The sequence below is a fragment of the Hirundo rustica genome, chromosome 10 (assembly GCF_015227805.2).
Source record: "Hirundo rustica isolate bHirRus1 chromosome 10, bHirRus1.pri.v3, whole genome shotgun sequence".
Taxonomy (NCBI): Eukaryota; Metazoa; Chordata; class Aves; order Passeriformes; family Hirundinidae; genus Hirundo; species Hirundo rustica.
The window spans coordinates 2,955,904-2,979,567 of NC_053459.1; the positions used below are offsets into that span (position 1 = coordinate 2,955,904).

The 23,664-nt window shown below is 41.7% G+C and overlaps 1 protein-coding gene across 2 annotated transcripts; it reads right to left on the reverse strand.

Annotated features, from left to right (window-relative positions):
• Positions 1-351: 351 nt before the first annotated feature.
• FAM168B (family with sequence similarity 168 member B) lies at positions 352-23,664 on the reverse strand. 2 transcript variants are annotated; one of them, XM_040074130.2, is made up of 7 exons: positions 23,619-23,664; positions 17,196-17,276; positions 13,209-13,292; positions 9,067-9,209; positions 7,956-8,133; positions 6,585-6,714; positions 352-5,281 (listed from the first exon to the last, which is right to left on the reverse strand). In XM_040074130.2, the coding sequence occupies exons 2-6, from the start codon at positions 17,263-17,265 to the stop codon at positions 6,602-6,604; spliced, it is 588 nt and encodes a 195-aa protein (XP_039930064.1). In that variant the 5' UTR covers positions 17,266-17,276; positions 23,619-23,664; the 3' UTR covers positions 352-5,281; positions 6,585-6,601. The 2 variants fall into 2 exon arrangements, with proteins under 2 accessions (XP_039930064.1, XP_058277919.1); XM_058421936.1 differs by lacking the exon at positions 23,619-23,664 and adding an exon at positions 23,163-23,181.

The window sequence follows — 23,664 nt, forward strand, 5'->3', positions numbered from 1 at the left end:
GCAGTTTTTACATCTGTTCCATTTCCTTTGTTTTAAGCTATAAAATAAAACCTCCCAAGCCCAAGGAAATGTCTCAAAAGGGGACAAGGCAGGGTTGAACATCTTTACCATACTCTCAGACAGGACAGCTTAGGGCAGTCGATTCCCCACTGGGGAGCCCTTCCCCTGTGTTCTGTCAGGCATGAAGAAACCTTCCTGAGAAAAGTCACTCATCACATTTCAACATTTTGCTTTGCTTCCATCAAGCACCAGATTCCATCAGCTTGAAGAGTTTAAGTGTACCATACTGCTCTCCAGCACAGAATGGTTTCTGGAAGGATGTCACCAAAGACAGTAGGAAAAAAACCACAATAAGCAACACAAGTCAATCTTTATTGAAAACTGAAGTATTAATACATAACAATTCTTGTTACAATAAACGTGCTTTTAAGAATTTAAACTTGAGCTCATCTACTCATTGAATTGCATAAAAAATAAAAAAAGTATGAATTTTCACAATTGAACTGGCTCAGAATGGAATCTCCACTCTTTGTGTTGATGCGATAGTTCAATGCAGGAGTGAGTGATGCCTTAAAACTTATTCTGGAAGACAACATTGACCTAAACTTAAAAAAAAAAGTACCAATACAACTGTTCCTAAGACAGTTTTAAAAAAAGTCATAAAAAGGAAACCTGTGTCTATTTCATAACAAACATGGAGAACTATTACTGGGGCCTCTTGTACTTCCATTGCATGCACTCACTTTTTTAGATCTTAAGACAGGAGGGCAGCCAATAATAGCATTACAATTAAAAAAATCCACTAACAAATCCCTTCTACTTAAAACAAGTCTGTACAGCAGCCAGCTAAAAAAAGCTTTCCCAGTTTGCCTGCTAAGTGCCCAAAAGTCACAACCAGTTTAGAGAAGTCACGTTCATTTTCTTGATGTTGATCGTCAAGGCCCATAAATTGCCCAGATTTAAAAATCACAAACGGACCCTTACTACGTATTGTTATTTTTGAAATTCAGACGTTTCAGTGTTATATGCAACCCTGCACAAGAGAAGGTTTCTCGTCCCCACTGTTGCTCACCCCTCTCTGGTGCCTACGGGACACCTCGCCTGCCCTCAGCACCCTGGGCAGGGGCTCCAGGCTGCCCGGAGTCCTCTCAGGAGCCAGCTCAACTCTGGGCCAGCCCTGCTGCAGGTGCTCCTGCCCTGTGGCATCTCACCTCCTCCTGGGGGGCTCTGCAGGAAGCCTGGAGCTGACACAACACAGGACTAGAAACTGACACTTCCTAATGAGAGCAGTGTGAGGGAGCTGGAACTGCCAGGTTCTTTCCCAGCCTTCCCAAAGCCTGCCTGCCAGCGCTGAGGAACCTGCCTGGACCGACACGAGCTGGGGCAGGCGGGTTTCCTAAGAACACTGCACAAACGCAGCCCACAGCCCAGGCAGGCACAGCCAGGGGCTCTGTCCCGTGCCTCGAGCTCCAGCTGAAGCATCACTACTGCTCCCGTTCCTAAGCTGGGAGGTTTCACACACACGGGAGTCGCCACTCCTGCCGTGAGTTTGACCCTAGAGCGAGGCGGTGGTGTCAGACTGCTGTGCTCACCTCTTTGAGCACAACCCAAACGAACGGTGTGGAACTGTGCTGGGGAGCGAGCCCAGGTCAATGCCCGTTTGCTCCCCCGGGAGCAGCGGAGGCGGAACGCTGCACGGAGAGCGGGCAATGCTGAGTACCCAGGCGTGCAGCTCTGCACCCTCAGCTCTCCTGACAACACCAAGACACGGTGCTACTGATGGGTGGTGGCTTGCTTCTGTTGTTTGGTTCGCTTTTTCCGTGGATGGAGCAATACAAGGAAGAACTTCAACTACAGTAAAGGAGTTTTTTCACCTACTGCTGCATCTAAGCATTTAACTTGCATAGTACACTCCAAATGAAGCTTTCTTGAGCAGCATTCCTGCATGTCTCCTAGAAACTCCAAACACGAGAGGGTCACAACAAGCATAAAAGCAACATCTAGTAGTAGGTTGTCTCTTTTCCTTCCTAGTGTTTAGTTCACCACCACCATGCTGACTAGGGCTATGTGGTTTTGGAGCCAATTATTAGCCATTTTTCTTTCGCTGCTGCTACATTTAAAAGACATTTTCATCAGCTGTTACTGACATAGGGAATACCTCGGTTTTTAAAAAATACTTTATCTAGACGCAACACCTGAAATTTGAATTAAAAAAAAAAAATTCTTGGACTTCTCTTTGTTATTGCTGCAACGGTTATTTTCAGTTCCAGGTTTATAGTAGTACTTTTTTTTTTTTTTTTTAGTCATATAAAGCTGCCATAAAAGTTTTCTTTTTTTAAAGAGAAGCTTGATCTGAAATGTCTCTACTGCACTAGCTCTTTTCGTTTGCTGAGGAGCTTTAGTGCAAACACAGACTGCGTTTTCATTTATAAAGGAATTCTAAATAGGGAATGTTCTATAAAAAGCAGGAGAGAATGTTTCGTAAGACCCTCACTGTGTAAACGCCTATTTAATGATGTACAATTTCCCCCACTGCAGTTTTATATCCATGCTTTCTACTATTTGCAACAAAATACCATTAAGATAGTTATATATACACATATTCCCCCCGTCCCCCTGCACTGTGCTTTTGGTTACTTTTCAGAACAACTCCTGGAGACAAGCTCCAGCCTCCCAGTAGGATCAGAATCGCTCAGGACTGGAAGGTGCAGTACCTCTGAAAAAGGTACAGTTTCTCCCTCCTGGATGAATCCCATAATGCAACCTAGAAAAAAAAGTGCTCAAGTAAGTGAGACTGCCTAAGTGTTATGGAATACTGCACGGAGACCAATTCCAAGATGACATTTAGGAATCTGAAGTTAGAGCAAATATATAGGAAGTTATATTCATTCCTTAACTATTTCTCTATTGCAGCATTCATGGAAGTTCTCTCCTATGACTTTAGCTCACGGTGATGAGACAGGAGACGGCAAAACTTCCAGCCTGGCCCTCAGAGCTCCGCTCCAGCCCTCAGCTCCTGGTCAGAGCCACGCTGAGGACGAGCGCCCTGCCTTGGTGCTCACTGTGCTCTGCCACACCTGACTGATCACAGCTGCCAATCTAACACACAAATGGAATTGTTACACAGACTGAGCAAAGCACTACACCTTCTACTAAGTGTGTCTCGGATAATTTTCTGCTCCATATAAAAACATATGGAAATCCCTAAGCTGCAGATAAGTGCTCATGAGTAAGGTTGAAAGTACTTATTCCAACAACATAGTTATGGTCAAGGCATTAGAAATAAGGGGGCCATCCACTGACAGTGATTCATGCAAAATAAACCTAAACTTTATTTAAAAAAAAAAAAAAAAAAGGGTACAAAATACAGAGAGTGCTTACTGTAAAAAATAAAGTTACTGAAGGCTCTAACCACCAATGGGGTATGAAGGTACACAAGCCTCTCACCAGGGCAGAGTACTGGGATGGCAGCACTAAATCAGTACTGATGCTACTCCAAATCAGCTGCCAAACCTGTACAGGAGCAGAACACCCCAAAACAAAGCATTAACTAAGATACACAACCTCAAAAAATTTAATTCTGAATGGAAGTTAACCTACGAGAACAAGACAGCCTGATATACCTCTGTGTAAATGCTTAAAAGGGAACAACATTTTATATCCATTTACTGCATAATTTATTGCAGGCAGAATGTATAAAAAAAAATTGCATCTTTCTGGAATTGTAAATCAAGCAGGTTTAAGAAGAACCTTGGTTTGAATGTGCAATATTCAAATTTAAAAATTTAAAATCTTCCCCATAACAATTTTGGTATACAAATGGGTTCCAAGGCTAGCCCTTTATCCCCACAGCATTTGCTTTGAGGTACTTTAAAAATTGAAACTGCAAGAAAGAATATCACAAATGACTCATTGCAATGAAATGCTAATCTGCAGTCGAGTCTTATTTTACGTGCTTCCGAGTGCAATTTAGGAAGTAAAAAAAAAAGAAAATGCTAAGAAAACACATCAAAAGGCTGTAACCAACAAATGGCTCCTACTTCAATTACAAATATTTTCATGAAAAAAAAAAACCAAAATGAAACTGCTATTTAAACCCTCTATATTCTGGCAGCCCTACTACAGAGTATCCATAGCCCATACTGCAAGTAGATAATAAGGAAATTGTGTTAAAATGATTTGTTCCCCTTTAACATACTCATCAGGCACACAAGCTTTCCTCAGAATAACACGCAGCTGAACTCTGTTGCAGAAAGCCCTTGCACTCCTTAAGTTTCTGGAAAGCAAGCTGGATCAACTGCACATATGTTTTTAACTGACTACAACATTCTTTAGGAAAAACAGCACAAATTTGCTCAACTGAGAACTAAAAGGAAGGGTTTTTCTATCAGTGTGTGCGGCAGTCTCACTTTGACACATCTTGCATTATCTGAAAGATAGTACTGGATAGAAATCTCCCCAGGACATGTTATTCATTCTGCAGGTGATAACACCTCCTACTATTCCTAAGAGCCAGTTTTGCCTCGAGGAAGTTTGCCTTATTTACTGGCACACACAGCATTACCTTTGTCATTTCATTCTGATCCTTAAGAGCATCTGTATAACACTGATTCCATACAATGAAAATGAAAAGGTATGAAGTAAACTAATGGTGTGCGGGATGTCTACAGCTCGTCTGACTCATTTTCCAGTCACTCCAATTTATCAGCTGAATTTTGAAAAGAACACATCACTTAAACAAAAATATGCCCCTTTTAAACTGGCAACTCCATCAACCCGAAACAGGCTGAAGCACTCATCTAATGAATGTTATGGTATTCTAGAAAGAAACTCACTTTCATGATTCTACCTTGTCAGACCCTGCATACATTACAACAGTGCATTAGTGATACAAGTTGTAAAATACTTTTCGGTTCCTTTGGATTTGCATATGATGGTTTTTGCATCAGTCACTGCAGGTAGATTGAGCAAGCTTTGTTTTTGTGTTTTAACATGCATTCAACTAGATATGGATCAGAATAAATTTATACTCCCTTTTTATCATTATAATTAGCTAAAAAATTGCAAGACAGTCCACAAAACAGGATTTGCTTTAAGACTAACTGCTGGAGTTCCAAGATGTAAGATATGCAGCACTGGAAAATCTTCAGTGATCAGGAATTAGTAGTGTTTAGCCAAGTGTTGAAAGCATTCAGAAGGAAAGTCCTGGTTGGAGGCATGAGGGCTTCAGCACCAACTTTTAAACCTCAATTTCTTGATTGCATATCTCCCATCTTTAAACCTGTATTAAGAGGGGGGAAAAGAGTGGGAAATACTCTCAATTAGGTGAAATACAATTTGAGTGTGGCAGAACACACTAACATTGCATGCACCATGTACACCAACAAATGCTAAGTGTTAAATAATGTTACCCTAGCACTTATCCTGCCACCTGACACGTTTTGGGCTAAGAACACACTGCATGGACTTGCTCTTGTCATGTCCAGTCCAGCTTTCTGTCAGAACCACCTTTGTTTTTAATGTAGAGGATGCAATATTAAGAAGGTATTTTGTGCTAAATTTAATTACCAGCAGTCATGGGTTTATTCCCAGCACAATTTTCACTTCTTATATTCATGTAATGTGAGACTCTTGGCTGAAATACTTAATGAGAAACATTTCTGATCTGCAGACAGCTGTGCAGCATCACAGCAAAATGAGAAATGGCTGCTACATTACTAACTCAAAGGGAATGGTCACCTGCAATCTCAGAACTCAGTCCTTCTAACTGCTGGAACAGAAATCCAGAGAAAGTTAAAAACAAGTTAACTTTTGTCAAAAACTAAATTTGAAAGTGAAAATCTCAAGTTCAGTTGGTCTGACAAGTCACTATTTCAAATGAAGCTGTTTTCAGCTTGTGCTAAAAATAACTAAACAAACCAGAAATTAAGTGGGTATCACAAAAACATCCGTCCTTGTGTCAGTTTGACACAGATTACAGCCCTAAAATCCATCCACTTTATAGCAGATTTCAAAATTAAAACTCCTTTTCTCAAAACCCACAATCTAAATTTTGTTTCACACTAAAAATGCCTTTTCCATGCTGACTGCATGAGGTACAAACTGATACTTCCCTGAAACAGAGTGAATATATGAAATTATCTCAAGGTTATCTATTTCAGCAGCTTGTGAGGAATAGTCACCCTCCGAGCAAGGCAAAACACCTTGCCTACATATTTAGCCAATCACAGATAATTTGATGACAAAGTCAAATACATTCACTCAGGAATCACAATACTGCTGAATTCAACAATTACCAAATGATTCCAAAATACTGAATATATTTAATTCCAGATGTATTTTAATAAGGCCAACTTTAAGCTCATTCTTTCATATTTGACAATCACACATCATGAAAAATGATTCATGACTTGTGAAGACACAGACCACTCAAGAAACTCCAGTAATATTTTTGAGTATTCCTGCTCAATTAGAATACTGTAGAAGCACCCTCCCCCAATTGCTTACCATCTGCAAAATGCCACCAAAAGAACCTGAAATGCTGTTGTTTGTAGGAAAGATTGACTGCTTTAAATGCAACTTACACTGACTGCCAGGATGATCACCACTGTGGGGGCACATAACTATAGGTTGGTGTTCCTGGAGCCCGATACGTGGGCATGGTAACTGGATGAGGGGCTACTGGAGTCGGGGAATGAGTTGTCAACAAAGTACCTGGAATGAAGAGAAAAGTTGTTCACTTAGCAAAAATTCTAGTAGAGAAAGAGAGAGGAAAAAAAGAGACAGAAAGAGATTAAAAAAAAAAAAAAAAAAAAAGGAGGGGGGAGAAAAAAACCCAAGTAATTTTAAAGACAATTACAACTTACTCATCTTCAAAATTACCAGTATCATTTTGCACTGCAGTCCCAATCTTCTTCAAACCTTCATGCCAGAGGGCCATTTTAGCCCAGTGGATGTTTAGGCCAATGCATAAAAAGATATTCATAACTCAAAAATAGCTCTAGCAGAAACCCTGCAACACAAGCAACTCTCCCCACTGCAGGCTTTACGTGCCATTAAGAATATTTGATGGCAGAGATAACTTGACTGATAAATCAGAATAAATTAGTTCTTGTTTGCATTATTACAGATAGGCTTTTTCCCCACAAATGAAGCTCTAATGTTAGCTCAGCTTGTGACACCTAACTCCTCTAGTTTTGAGGTTTCTCAAATCAAATCGTAACTTTGACAAGATAGAAACCAGAATCTCGAAACAAACTTATGGCTCTTTTTTTTAGATTTTTAAATTAGCGTCCCTTGTGTGAACTTACGCTTTTGTGAGTTAATACCCACTGAGCATGGTTCAAAGCATGACACCCCCTCAAGTAAGCACTCATGGGTGAGACTGAATTATTGGTTAAACACCATTCTCTCTAAAACACCACCACCAAAAGACTGTGGCAACAGGAAGGAGACATCCCCAACCATTGTCCATGACACAGAGGACCTGCAGGCAGTACAAACACATGGGGAGTGCTGTACCTCAAGACAAGGAAGGTCTGTGATACAAGGGGTGAGCCCAGAACACTGCATTTTCCTCAGCTCTAAGAGGCTGCAGCTTTCAACTAGCATAGAGAAGAGGAAGTCACACTCTTGAACTGGTATGAGGAGAAACAAAGGGTGCAAGAGCAAGTGATATTCTATACAGGTATGAAGAAAAACTGCTGTCCTACAATACCAACTTTGAAAGGAGGATGTTGCATCTCCATCTTTAGACGTGATCAAGGTACTCCGGAAGAAGAACAAACCCTGACTTTGCTGGACTCACTCAGAAGACACACGAGCTGCACAAGTCCTTCTGACCTGACGTTTGTATGACTCTGTCAAGTGCACCTGTGCCATCCCATTCTGTGTTCCCCCAGGCTCAAAGGAGAGCCTCACAGAGTGTAAGAAGCCCTGCTGGTGAGAGCACCCACCTGCTGACATTGCCATCGTTGTCCCAGCCACCATGCCCATGGTGACGCCGTTCCCTCGGGGCGGCGGGATCGGAGCAGGGTACATGGTTGCTGGCATTCCATTGGGCTGCACGACTGTGGTGTGGTGGATTACGTGGGGTGGTGCTGCATACAAAGGCTGTGTGTAGTAAGTGCCTTGCTGTTGGAGAAAGAACGGTAGGGGAAGTAATTACAGTGTATCTGCTGGGGAGGATACGTGATAGCTTCATTCACAAATGTATCGTAAAATAAAAGTATTACTCTAAATGCAATGAATTCCCAGAGCAGAAGCTGAAACATTTGTTGTAACTATTACAGTTGTGTTTCACTCACAATTTAGCATTTTATCCCTTCTTAAGGCATTTAGGGTAAGATGTGATGCAGGGACCTTTGTAGATGCTGACTGTACCTCTGACAATAAGGGCTCATTCATCATTCATTCCCCTCCCTTTGGTCCTTTTCATACATTAATCCATGACACAACCTCTCATCCTTTCACAACTTTTTATTCAGCTGCTTTTAGTAAAAGAATCCAATATTTTTGGCAAATCCAAGTACACTAAGCAGACTGAAAAGAATGTTACATGCTGATTAAACCTCTTCAGCTACTGCTTACGTGTCAGGTGAGTCCCCACTATGCAAAGAGGGCCAACTTTTCCCTAAAATATCATATTTACTGAGTTGTCTTAATTCTATCCTTTTTAATAATTTTCAACAGCTTCCCAAGCATGAGACTTGGTAAATCCCTGAAATTACAACACAACAAAATTGTCATAACAAAAATTATGACAATTTTTGACAAAACAAAAATCTGGATATTGGTAGTTATAGGATCCAGCACATTTTGATATCTGCTGAATTTAGTCTCTCTTCAAAGAATGAACACATTAGCAGTAATGCTGAGTAACTGTGATGCAAGAGAGGATGTAAAATTGCACACACACACAAAAACATTGTATTAAGAATTCTTACTGCAGGCAGCCCAAACTTCTCTCCATGCACAAAGAAGTGACTGTGGTGAAAAGTTAAAGAGTTCACAGAGGTATTACAGGGCCCCCAGAGGTGCCCCCAGAGGCCTTTTGTGGCTGTGTACCTGTGCATATGGGTTCTGCTGGGGGTAGGCACTTCGGACTGGGTACACAGCAGTCTGGTAGGGGTTTGGTGACGACGAGTACGGCGGCACTGCCCCACTGGTGGGTGAACAGGACACTTTGTACGGGGTGCCTGGCGTGTAACCTGAAACAAAAGGAAATCCGCGTTAAAACACTCAGCAGCGCGCTGCTTCCCACCGTCAGGTGCAACAATTTTCATATTTCCCAACTCCATAAGCTCCATGTGAGTACCTGGTAAATTAGTCCCAATACCCAAGCACAAATTGTGTCATTTATCTATTACTAGCAACAGTCTGGAAATAGTATTTGACTGTGTCAACTAAGCATGCAAAGGTAACTCTATACTTGGACCATTTCTTTTTCAAGCCTATGGATATGGGGCAAAAAGCGCATTTTCACAGTAACACATGAAATACCAGGCAGCTCCCCTCCACAGGAGGACTTGGCGATGTGTCAGTCAATTCTCCACACACCCCCAAATCGTACTGGCAAAACACAGGAGCACTCAACTAACCTGCTGTGGGAGATGATACAGCACAAGAGTGAGAATTTCAAAAGCCACAATCATCTAAATACCTCATTATGGATTTTTAGGGAACAGAGACAAAATCTGCAACCTCTACTTCAACTTACCTTTCCTTCTATTTGTTTCCTGGCATTTTCTGAACTGGCTAAAATAAACATGAAATGCTGTACCTTTAAAACACAAACAATGCAAAGTTCAGTGCAACTGTAAATCTGACTTGGAAGGCACTTTAAGATCCTTAAGTCTTTTTTTTTTTTTTTTGTAGTATATGTGTAGACATACCCTTAAACATCACTTATGAATTGTTTCAATACTACAGTAAGATTTCAGATGCCATCAGAAAGTGGTTGGCATTACTATTACAAGGTCCCCAAAATCAGCCTGCATTTGTAAATGTTTGGAACTGTTGAATTTTTACAAGGATAAGTGGAAACTGCTGGTTCAGACCCTGCCCAAAGACAGCTTTTTCATCATTTCTCCATCCCTCATCAGACAAGGTCTCAGGGTCAGAACAAGGGCTTGAAGAAGCATGAAGGAGATTACTATATATATTTTTTTTTTAAATGATGTTTCTGTGTGCTATGCTCCCAAGATTATTCTATGGCCAGAGTGGGAATACAAACACCTCAGCAGCAGCAGTAACATCCAGGGCAGCATAAAACAGGCATGACCTAGTTTGGAGAAGGCATCAAGGCCCTTGCCTATGCTTCTGTGAAAAGATCTTGGATCTCATGCAGGTCTACCCCACCAGGAGACACAACATTCACAGGTACAATCTATAGTTAGTGCAAGAAAGGACACTTAGTAATTATTATAAACAAAAAAACAAACAAAAACAGAACAAAAAAAACATTGGAGTAAAGATTAGGTTGATTTTAAACTGACTTCAATACAGAGATCAGATCTGAAGATGTACAGCAGAAAGAATGCTGGCATTTGTGCCATCAAACATCAGTCTGTGCAAACAGCATGATGACACGTGACCTTCATTCTTCTTGAAGATGTCTGGGCTTCTATGCAATTTCATGACACCCTTGCAACTAAAAGTTGTTTAGCTAACAAAGAAATAGGTTTACTGCTTCTTTTTAATACAGTTTTTACCTTTAGAAAAGCTACACCACAGCACCTATTCTGAACTCTTACTTTTAGAGATCCCAAGTATCTCACAGATCCAGCATGCTGAGGAAGTAACTTCTATTAGTATGGGGAGCTATTTGTGGTGAAAACCCCAGCTACAAAATGCTGAACATGAAGAATCACTACAACCATGTCCTCAGTGAAGCCCACTTCCATTCTAAAAACCCACTGATGCAGCTGCACAGGCAATTTCTCTTTCATTCTTGCAAAGCGGTAAATCTGCACAAGAGGTATTCTGCCATCCCATTTATTTTCTCTCCCTAATATGCAGCAAAGGCATTAACAATAAATGACAGGGTAAGTCAAAACCACTGTAATTTAAGACAGTTACCTGTAAAAAAGTACCCTTTTGTAACAGCAGTGGTACAGCACATTCAAATACTGCTGCACAATATGAATTTACAAAAGCTTTGATTCTACAAACAAGCTGCTACATCAGAAAGGTTATAAAAGATAAAAAAAATCCCAGCTGTTAGGACAAAGCACTCCAAGTTGTTATCTGCCTGAATTAGAGGTCTGTAGATTTTGAACTTTTGTTCACAGCTTGAAGAGCAGCTAAAAATTAAAGCTATTCTTAGTTCTGAAATAAAAGCTTACTTCCCATTCAACAGCAATAAAGACTAACAGCACTAGTTTTTAAAAAAATTAATGACATTCAATGACAGTATATGACTTTTATGCATCTTTATTGCTTTTCCTTAGAAGTGAAAAGGTTCTTTGACTTTGCTATATAGCATGAGATATATTCCAAGACTAATCAATGTGAACTAATATTACAACATGATTAAGTCTAACAGGTCAAGAATCTTTGCCAGAATTCCCATGATTTGTTAAATTGATTCCATGCAGCTTGGCCTGAGCTTCCTGATCTGCAATGGGATTTGCAAACTGTACTAAGACTGGAGCTACCTTTCAGTTACCTGACCCCAGGATCAAAGCCTAGAGCCCCTCCTCAGCAGAGCTGCAGCATATATGCAGGGCAGCACCGAAGGCAGTGAAACTGAAGGGCCTGACAGCAATAAAGCCAATAATAAAAGCCCACATGGGGCTCTACCACCCGAGCTAGGAGTTCTACCCTGATGGGAACTGCTCTCCCTTGAACATGGCTCTCAGGGTAAGCTCTGAAGCAATCCAGTGCAGATGCAAGCTGGCAGCCCTAGATATGATACGGCCACAGTGGCAATACCCAGCCATGGGATTGATTTTCTTTTTAGTTTCTGGAACTTCTAACATTAAGCTGTTTCCTTACTTTAAATTCAAGGCCAAAAACAAGACAAAGCACGAGTCTGCACTCACTCTGCCCCTAAGCAGCAAACTGGACAGTGACAGAGACTGCACCAACCAGAATCCCACACAGTTCCAAGGAAAGCTACACACTTCTAACAGGTTCTGCAGGGCAAACATTTTAGATGAGTCTTTTGCCTCAGTAATTACTGCCACACCCTGAAGAGTCTCCTGGTAGTTAATGAAGTCCATCCAATATGAACACTGAACTTCAGTACCAAGCAAGCTTCCACAGCATAAGCTTCCCAACTTCAAGCAGCATCCTTTCCTACTGCCATAAATTACACAAGGGCCTTCAGGGACAAACTTGGTTATGTGCCACATGTATCTCTGGAAAACTGGCATAATTCATGGAAGTGAAAGAGATCTGAGGATGCCCAGCTCTACACTAACAAAGCAATGTAAGGAATTCCTTCCCATTCAAAATAACCATCGGGAGAATACTCTGTAGTCATATCAGGTGCATGTTCCTGCTTTAAGTGGAAATGAAACACTACCAGCTTCTGTTTCATTTCAATGATTAGCACATTAAAATCATGTTCTACTAGTGAAAGCAGAACTACACAAAAATAACTTTGGTGAGCACCTTGTTTTTCATGTCTGATTTTCCTTTCCCTAGGCTCATCCCATTCCCTTCCTTAAATGACACACATGTAAGCGCAGTAACCCAAGTCCTTGCCCTGCATCCACAATGGTCAATCAGTTTTACCCAGCAACCAGGTTTTCCAGACTATCAGCTTGTGCAAGACAACCTTAAGGGCAGAGAGAACCCAGAAAGCTCAACTTGGAAAGATATGATTTAAGAAAGGGATGAAAAAGAGTAATTTTGAGGAGAACAGAGACGAAAAAACAGGAATCTGGAAATGACCAGAAGGATGCAAAGCCACCAGAACCATGAAGGAAGCAGTGAAAGGAAATGCAATGCAAACCTCAAGGATCATCCGGAAATATAGAAAAAACAGCTAAAACCTCAGCTGTTCCCTTCTCGGAAGGTGCATGCAGTATGATTTAAGATTATAATACTTTTAATTTAATCAGATGATGCCTTATGAGTCACATTCAAGGTAACATAAAACTTATCCCACAGTTACTGTGAGCCCCTACAGCTTTTCCTCATTCTTGCTTTTAACCATTTGCAAAGGTGAGGTTGCTGCTGTGACATCCAATGGCACATACCTGTCTGGAAGGTAGGATTTGCTCCAGGATACATGTTGGGGGAATAGGCAGGAGCAGCCGCTGCATAGCCCATTGGGAAGCCAGCTAGAAGAAAGAACACACCACAGTTATTTTCTAGACTGACTTTACTCTCATTGCACATGCTCCCACTGAGGCAAGCAAACAGCCTTCAATCACACCTCCTCAAATAAAACACCGCAATCCTCTTCTCCCAAGCTCCCTGAAGATGAATGCTAAGTGAAGAGAACAGCTACGATTTCACAAGTCCAGTCTCTCTTGCACTCCTCTTCCAGCCACCTCCATCGGCCAAGTAACTCTCAAGTTAGTTGGAAAACCAAGTTCTGTGTAACTGTCCTGCACTCCTCCTGGTGTGATGTATGAATGATGCCTTAGGATTTTAGCTTTTGTATTTTTTATGTGTTTGTAACCCTGCAATTCTTTAGTATATAACTCTAAATTCCACACACAGAGTGAGCTGCTGTTTCCCCATTTTGGTCAGACACAATTCCTCTCCAGGCCTGGCAATCAAGGACACCTCACTGTCTCAGGCCCTGAAAAATGTGAACAAAAGTGAGTTTGGGGGAGCAAATTTGGGGTAAATAACTTCATTACCTGAAGTTGTAATTGGGAGATTTACTCCCAATACGCAAATGGACCAAACTCATAACAGTGTGAAAACCTGTGACCCGTTGTCCATTTTTGGGTGTAGCCCCTGGGGGGCCTTTGTCTGCCCTAAATGTACCTGAAAGCCCTTCAATAAATACAACTGCTGTTTATTCCCTGGATTTTGTCTGGCCTCTGTTTTTAGGTAGCCCCAAAAAAGGCATCACATACAGTACTTATCTGAATAGACCTTTTTACAGAAATAAATCCCTGTAAGTTCGAGTGACTCTGACTCTCCAGATCAGAGGGATCTCAAGTAGAAAGTACAAAGCAGTAGCTTTCCAAACTGCTTGCTGAATTTGACACATATTTGCTACTACACTAGATATCAAACAAGCTCCCCAGTTTCAGACACACACTCTAACAACAGTAATGAGTGATTCACAGAGATGCTGGCAAAACGACAGTGAAACACTTCTGCGCCAGAGAACACTGTGATACACTCTAGTGTAAGGCACAACACAGCATTAGCAAAAGCTTGTTACCTGAAAGACACAAAGCTTGTTCAGATTAAGTGAAATTTCTGAATTAATCACAGCTATTAGTTTTCCCAAGAACCTATTTACATCATTCAAAGCTGTGAAACCAAGTAATATCTGTATTCAGAACAATGGAGTTACTACCACATTCTGCTCACTTCATATAAAGATTGCAGCTCCTTCAGATAAAAGGCAATTAATATTTGCATACCCACTGTCAGGGCTTAGTTTTAAACTGCTGTTCAAATTTGAAGGGTTTTTATTTCACTATGACTCCCAGAGTCCTCAGCAATTACTCCCAACAATAAGAATTACTTAGCTCAGGACTATATATGCTAACCCAGTTCTGTAAACATATCAAGTGACATACACTTGGCACTACTACGAGGTGGTCAGCATGGAGAAGCCTAAGAAAAGCCTTAGGCTTAAAAACCAAAGTTAAAAATAACATATCCAAGTCACATAACATATCCAAGTAACAAGTTTTCAGAGTGTAGATAGCTCTTCAGTTTTCAAACTCACAAGCTGCTGGTGGAAAGCTTTTAGTACAGCTTTACCTTACTCAAACACACTACACATCTGCAAAAGTGTGTGTGGGAAACATTTTCAGTCCTTTCTTTCATTCTTCACAGCTTTAGCTGCATTGTGGAGCACTCTGAGCTACTCAAGAAAGATTATTTGTGGAAAATTTAACTACAACAAGCAGCAGTTTTAGCTTCTACAAGGAAACCTCCGTCCATGTGAGAATATTTGAGTATTGATTTCTGGCTGCTGTAAAATTATCCAACAGCCTAAAACAGATGTAGTATAATATAAACAGTTATTAAATATGAAACCACTTTAGAAACACACTGCCTTTCAATAATGCATTCCACCTACTGCCATGTATCCTCACTTTCTATTACCATGCAACCAATGTAAATGCAATGATCCTGAGTGGAGAATCTGCAGCTTTTAAATTAGGAGAAGCAAAGAAAGGGGACTTAGTCATGCAACATTTTTTAAAAAAATCCTAAAATGCAAGTCTACTTTTCATTTTAGAGAATGTGCTTTGTACTTTTCCCACAGTCCTAAAGTCTGGCCCAGGCAGCTCAGCAAACTATCTAATGGTGTAACACATTATTGACTATGCTGAATTTAAGGGTCACAGTTGTGTGAACTGCCCAACCGACTGCAAGGGAGAATTCTATGTAACCACATTGCAGCACAACATTTAGGGCACTTCTGTAGCAATCCTACTTCAATTCCATATATTTTAGTTATGCAGACTGGCAAAAGGTACTTACATAATTTAATATATAGTGTAGTATATACGTAATAGTAGAATAAAAGATTAGAGATGGTAATGTTGTTTAAACTGCTATTTATGAATCTACAATAGTATTTTTTCCTAAATATATTAAGGTACAACTTAGTTTAGTATAGACAAGAACCTCAATGCAATATGTAGATGCTTATAAGTACAAATCAAAACCTGGTTAATATAAATCTGAGTTTAGAAGATGAACAGAGCTAAAGATATGAAGTTATATTCAAATAATCCATAACAATCTTTATCTAAAGCTAAAGAAAGGCTGGGAAAAGCAATCTATTATAAATACAGAAACAAATGTCCCTTACATTAGGCTGCTTGCCTTATTATAAGATTACTACAACCTTTACAACTCAGTTACAGAGTAAAAGCATCCTGCAGGACTTATGGTTACACAGTGTCAGCTTTACAATTTATAACTGCACCATTCCAGTCACTCAACGGACTCAAAAACATTTCAGCACATTTTGCTATATATATATATAACTTATATATATACTTATAAATACTGAAGAAATCAGGGAAGGTACACTAGTTTGAGAACATGAAAAAATAAAATTAAAATGCTTTTGAGACAATCAAGCCAATAAAGAGGATTAATTTATGTACCACTATTTAGAAGGAGGAACAGAGAAAAGTATAACAGGAAAACAGGAATTCTAGTGCACTACCCAAGGTGAAAAACAGATTTAAGAATGGTAAATACCAGCAGGAAAATACAGTACAACTACCAAGAATATAACCACTACCAGCACAGAATAATTTCTGCCTCCCAACACAGACACCAACTAAATCACAAAACAACCTCCCTGTAAAAGCTGAAGAAGTTATTCTTATGAAATACAAAGCTGAGCAGAAAAGACCCTGGAGTCTCTCCCAGGATGGAAACTCCCTTCTGTCAGAGAACAGAAAAAAAGGCAGCATCAAGGCATGCTGCTTGAAATGTCTCCCAGAGGCACATGGGCTTCTCTTCAGCCTTCCTGGGAAGTTCTGTCCAAATCTAATTTTGCCTCATCCAACTTTTAGACTACAGAGATATCAGAATGAAGCCTCCTTGCACATACACTAGGAGATGAGGGGGCCAAAAATCCTCATGAGAAACTTTAAGTCAATGAGAAGCAAATAAAACAAGAAATCTAATGTACTTCAGTTTCAAAACCATTTTTGGCCATTTTCTTGGTCCCACCTTTGATGCCATGCTTTGGGCAGTCAGAGAACAGACAGCATGAACACGAATTAGAGGATAGAAAGGTTAAGAGTGCCAGTCAACTGGCAGCAGAAATAGATTGCCTCCTCTTCTTGCAGGGCGTAATTATTAGAACTCCTAAAATAAGCCCCATTGGAAGAGATACTGAAGTTAGAAATGTAACAGAAGAAATAACATCACTCTTGATATGTCACTTTTTAAATTTAAAATCAACCTCATCCCAATCCCAAAACAGATCTCCATGAAGGCATTAATGAACTGACTATTTCTTCTTAAGCATAAACAACGAGCAGTGCAACCAAAACTCAGAAAATGGAGTTGCTTACCTGGATAACCAATTCCTTTGGCATTTGCATAGGGAACCCCAGAAGATCCAGGGCTATACACAGGATTCATGATTTCAGTAACTGAATCAGGAATAAAGAAAAAGAAAATCAGTATTTACTTAAGTATTGGGAAAGCCTGAAAACTCAACAACTAACGTGGAACTGGAAACTGAGGAAACGCACTGGAAGAAAATGTAAGGAAGGAAAAAGCAGCAATTCCACTACTTCTCAATATTAAAGCTGTAGCTACGGGCAGGACAGAATCACTGCAGGAGGAAGTTTCAAAGCATCCCAACCCTCAATCAGCTAGAGAATGTCTCAGGAATGAAACATTCCCTGTTGCGGAGCACGCTTTCAAAATATTTCCATTGCCCAGAGCCCCCCCGTGGTGCGCAGATCCAAACCCACCGCAGGGGTTCTCCTCTCCTCGTGCCCCATCACTCAGCAGCTCTCTGCCATCTATCAATCACTCACCATCTCTCTGCCATCTATCAACCTCGCTTTCCTCCCCTTTCTTTCTTGAAGCTTCTGGCCAAGGGATGCAAATACTTTCGGTCTGTTCTTACTGGCACTTTGAGCCTGGCATTCCAGTCTTTTACCCGAGCCTGGCATTCCTTCACCAGCACTAAATTATCAAACACCCAACTACTACAGAAGTGGCAAAAGACTCTGTGCATGTACACAGCCAGCCCACACCTCTCTCTTTACTTCCTGCCAAGTTCTTCAGAGCCTATGACAAGCCAGCAGTGGTATCCAGTCATTTCTGAATGATGCATTCACACAAAAACCGGGCCCCTACAGCCAGCATCACCCACAGGAATAAAACCAAATCCTATTTTAAAAAGAAACTTGTATGCAAACACCAAGGAAAATAAAATTGTATTGAAGATGCTTTCTCAAGTGCCTCATATAGAATACTGTTTGCAGCTACTGTAACAGTATTTTAGGAAAAAACCTTCATATTTAAAGCTCAGTACCTTCACTCCTCTGATTTTCTGCATATAGATACACAGATCTACCACTTCACAGGGGAGGTTTATGTTGGATATTTGAAAAAGGTGCTTGCCCCAGAGGGTGGCTGGGCACTGAACAGGCTCCCCAGGGCAGGGCTCACAGCACCAGGCCTGACACAGCTCCAGGAGTGTTTGGACAATGCTCTCAGGACACAGTGGAATTCCTGGGGTGCTGTGCAGGGCCAGGAGCTGGACTGATGATCCCATGCGTACCTTCCAACTGAGGACATCTATGATTCTCCCTGCAAGCACCCAACACAGAAAGGCAGCCTATGAAACCAGACTTTCTTATTGACTGCTGACACTTGAACTTCCTCTTCTACATCTCGAGATGCTGTCTTACTTAAACCAACTGGGTGTTCAGCAGTTAAACACAGTTTAAGTAAATTTCGTAAATGAAGTCTATGAAACAAGGAAGTTTAATTGCACATGCACTACCTTAGTTACAGAATATGTTATGGCAGGAATCCAAGTGGAGTTTATCAGAATTGCTGCACTGATAAACCTATGGTGACTCTATAAAGCATAAATAGTTTGCTTTTTAAAGGAACACTAAAACCAGCTCTGTGCCAAGAGAATTCGCAGCACCTACCAAGTACATGACAGATATAAAACAGCCATTTGTGCAAAATTAGGAACCAGTAAGTGCTGTCAGAAAGTTTATATTCAGGTGTCACAAAACACTCCTAGTCAATATAAGAGAATTACAAGATTCACTAGTTTCTTAGGCTTCCCCCCCTTACTTCCCAATAACACTAACTTACATAGAACTGCCTTTTTCATTCAGATTCATACGTGATTACACATCAAGAAAACAGAATCCACTGAGTTGCAAACCAAACGAGCTGCCATTTATATCATTTAGTATGAATAAAGCTCCCCAGAGCAGCACATTTTAATCACCTGACCCACATCAAGTGCCATTTGAAACAAATCTCTTTGAAAATGTTCTACAGCAAGCTACACTTCAAGTACAAAGCGCTATATTCCACTGAAGCCCTGTGGAGTTTTGGCAGCGTTAATTCTGCACCATAATCAGCAGGTGTATTTTGTGGGACCAGCGTTTTCTTTTAGCAAGGCTGCTCTTTTCTCCCATACTTTCTTCAGTGTATTCTTCTCTCCAAAGGTTGAAGCTCACTTATTTGAAAACTTTCAGTCTGTTCCCTTTTTCTATCTCCCTGCACTTTCTTCTCATGTGTATTTCTGCTTCACTTTCAGTGTTGATTTTGCCACATTTTGTCTCTAAATTTACAAAATTCTTAGGGGCTCAAGCTTCACTTTGGCTTTTAGCATTTCCCAGTTATGGAGTTAAAGTCTTAAGGAGATGGATAAACCTTTCCACTCAAACGACACAGTGCTCTCCCACACCCTCATACCCTACAAATGTGCTGCTCCTCCTTGCAGTCCCTACAGCAATTAGGAGAAAAGACTCTGGAACCTTCTCACCATTCTGAATGGCAGTGAACAAAAAGAGAACTGTCAGGTGGAAAATCAGCAAGGGCATTCTGTGAATATTTAGGCAAAATACACAAAAACCCCCCAGCTATTGGAAATATTAATAGACGATGACTGCAGAACAATACATGGACATACACTACGGGAGAGGACTTAAAAAGAAGCCACACAAATATGAAGAGGTAGAGAAAATGGATAGAAAATATCAGATAATACAGACTTGATCTCAAAGGAAATACAGACTGAGAGAGGAACTGCATTTAAGTAAGGGGGGAAAAAACCCTACATCACTGGTAGCCTGAAGCTGTTCACTTCCACTTCAAATTAATCCACGCTTCCAACTTCACTTGTGTACACACACACAAGTTAATTCAGCTTTGGTGGGACAGGGATGTACTTTTTCACCGCTGACAGACAAGTCAGAGCCACCAACCTACGGAAAGTGCTCGCAGTCTGCAATGCAGACAAAACACCAGACCACTTCTAATTAAAAGTAATTATTTTCAGGTCTTCTCTGAAGGACCTAACATGTAAGCATAATTACGCAGTATTACACAGTGGTTGCAACCACCCCGCTCTGTTACACTGAGATGTGGAACCTTGCAGTCCACTTCCCTGGAATGCTCCAAGTCCACATCAAACACTACGGAGGACTGGTATAAAGGGAACCCAAAGAATCTGTGTCTTTCAACTGCTCTGTTGGCATTCCCTCCAAAGCATTCTCATGTTAATGGGTATGCAAATAAGTGTCTACAGTGCATCATCTGTATATAAATTGCACAGAGCTAACTGTATATGAATTACTTTTTCAGCTGAAATGAAGGCAATCATCCTTATTAAAGATGCTCTGATTAAAGACTGCACAAGGATGCTGGGAAGTGCAAACCTTCACCTTTCTCTCTCTCCAAAGTCAGGCAATCAAACCTCAGTTTTCATCAGGGCTGTTAGATCTCGTCTTGGTACAGATACCAGGACAACCACCCTCCTCTTAAACCCACGTTTTTGGAAGCTGAGCACAAAGGCCAAGCACTGCTAATGCTGAAGCTCTAGCACTCCCCGTTGGATCTGTTTTGCACACAGCTTTTCCTGCTACACTTGGAACAAGCATGCTCCCAGGAAACTCTGCTTTTAAAAATCATTTCACAGCGATGAATGTAAAAACCCACAGATCAGTGCAAACACTGTGAGACGAATTGCACATTCCTCTGCAACACATGTATTGTCTTATTCCTCATTTTCAAAGTTGTGCAGAAACACTACCAGAATAAGATTTACCAAATGCCACTTAGTGCTTTTTTTATGACAATTCCATCACAAGAACTGGGGAAGAAACTCCAAATACCTTGGCTAAAGGACACTACTGTGGCCCAGTAACATTTTCCTTCTTGCATCTTAAGCAGACTAAGTCATTGCAGTGTTTAACATCACTCCATTCTGGAACACTTTCAGCATGCCATTTGCCATGAAATTGTACAAATGACCCAGTTTCCACTTACTAAGTTACCTACCATCTTAATAATGCTCTACATTTTACCCGTTTGACTTCCAGTCAAAGCATAATACAAGTAAAATACACCAGTGCCTGGTAGCTGGTAACCTAAAAGAAGTAATTTCCACTGCTAAGAAGCAAAGAAAACAGCTCATGACACTTCAAGTAACTGATGATTAAAGCCTCAGTTACACTATGTTCTGTTAAAACTTCAGCCACCAAACAGGCCATCTGAAGCAAACCCAAGGCCAAATAACAGGCACTTTTCTCACAATTAGTTTAAAAAAGGGGGCTCATATTATAAAGACCAAGACAAGGCATCCCATGCTGTACTAGTACTGGCAGGTAGTACTTAATTTCTTCCGTTCATCCAAAGACCTCAAAAAAGGTCACTGAATTTTCCCAGGAAGGAGGAAAAGCCTGTTGAGGGGAGGGCAGGGGTTTATGGTAGCCCAGGAGTGCAGGCAGCTGTAACCAGTGCTCACACAGAACTGGCACTCAGCTGGCAAGCAATCCCTGCACCGGGACCCCCCACTAGGCCAGATCAGCTGAGCTGGCGCCAGGACTGTGGGCTCTGCTGGAGGATTTCGGGATAAAGGATTGCTGGTTTTCCATCCATCAGCTTGAGACACATCCCTAAATGGCCAAGACCAGCTCCAGTGCAAGGAAGGGAGCAGGACTGGATAGTGACAGGACACACTGAGGCTGCAGAACCACAGCCGAGAAAAGGACAGTTAACGACTTTACTTGAAGTCCACATATAAAGTAAAATACAACGCTGGAGCTCTCATTCCTATGCAAGTCTTCCTCCTCTGCTTGAGTTACAAGATGTTGCCATAGAGAAAGGATAAGACACCTCCAAGCACTCTTCTATATTTTTGTGTGCATGCCTTTTTTCCTAAGACTGAAAAAGGAATGGAGCAGTTTAGGCTTTTAAATCCTTTCCAGTGAATACAACTCTCACCTGTAAGCCTGATTTACCAAGGGTTTGTTAAGAGGGTTTTTTTCTATGTAAAATACACATATATTAAGACCAACACTACTTGTACTCAGTGTCAGTAAGGACAGAGTCAATGTGACTAGATGTGAAAGACTCAACAGTTTCATATGTCATTCACAAAAAGAAAACCTACACAAAAGAACCCCGTAACTAAGCTCCTGTTTGTGGTCCAACTTCATTTGTACATTGTGGCATTGCTCTAGTCTCCAAAATATTCCAAAACCTTCTTGAAAAAAACCCTTCTAACTTATGGAAACATAAAACAAACAGCACAATATTTCTCAAAGTCTACAACTGCTTTGGCACAAGGGGACAGAAGCTGCCAGCTCCAATCCCTGCATCTCCTGTATAACTTTGCGTACTCTCATCTCAAACAAGTCCTCAAATCACCAAATCCTTACTATAAGAATCACAGAAGCCTGACTATTGCCAAATTTAGGGGAAGTTAATCAACTATGAGAAATGGAAAAAGATATCCAATTGGAAGAATATAACTTACTGTATGAAGGAATTGTATTTGTAACTTTTTAGTTAAGCCCCGGAGCCCTGCTTCTTCCTAAAATCCTATAAAGCATTCTTTCATTAAATTAATTTTCAGTTTACTCCCTATTACTTTCTGAAATAACATGAAACTGCCGCAAACCACAACGAACATAGAATTCCCAAAAGCCTCTTCAGTCCTGCTCCTTTCCAGAGTTAAGAGTGTGCAATTACACCCCAACGCGCAGGGAGAGGTTGCGTTCTACGAGGGTGAAGTTTTATGACACTGACAATTACACATCTCGCAGCAAAATCACATCAGAGCAGACACAAAGTCTGGCCACGGCAGCTAACACGCACACTGCGATTCAAGAATAAATCAAGTCCAGCTCTTCTGCCCCTGAGAGCTGGGTGACTGCCCTCATCGAATCCTTGACTTTTTACCTTTCTCGGAGCACCGATTTCACCATTTGGCTGGTGTTTACATGGCTCCAAACGATGTAGAGAAGCACCGCAAACACCGTTTGTACCTTTTTCCTTTCTGTCTCGCCAGAGACCACCGAGGACCGAGACTGGGTTGCCGCCTGCAGCTCACAAAGGTACCGGGCAGAGCGCACGCACGGCCCCCACACCGCTCAGCACGCAGCTGCAGCCCCTGGTGCTGTGGATCGGGGAACGCAGCCGGCCGGAGCCCTCATGACGACACCGTCAATTTTTACCAAGTTCCCACCCGGACGATGCTGCGCTGCCATCAGCGACCGGCGCCGCCGTGCCCTCAGCGCGTCCCGCCCGGCGCGGGGGCCGAGCCGCGGGAGGCCGCGGGCCCTGCGCAGGTACCTGTTACGGCCGGAGCCCCGCGGGCCCGGCCGGCGCCGCACGCTCCCCTCCGCCGGCCGGGCCGCGGCGCCGCGGCCCGCACCTGTCCCGGGATGGCGGCGGGCCCGGGGTCCCTCCCCGCGCCCCCGGCGGGCCCGGCCCGCACTCACCGTGAGCGGCGGCGCTGCGTGCGGGCGGCGCGGCGGGCGCTGGCTG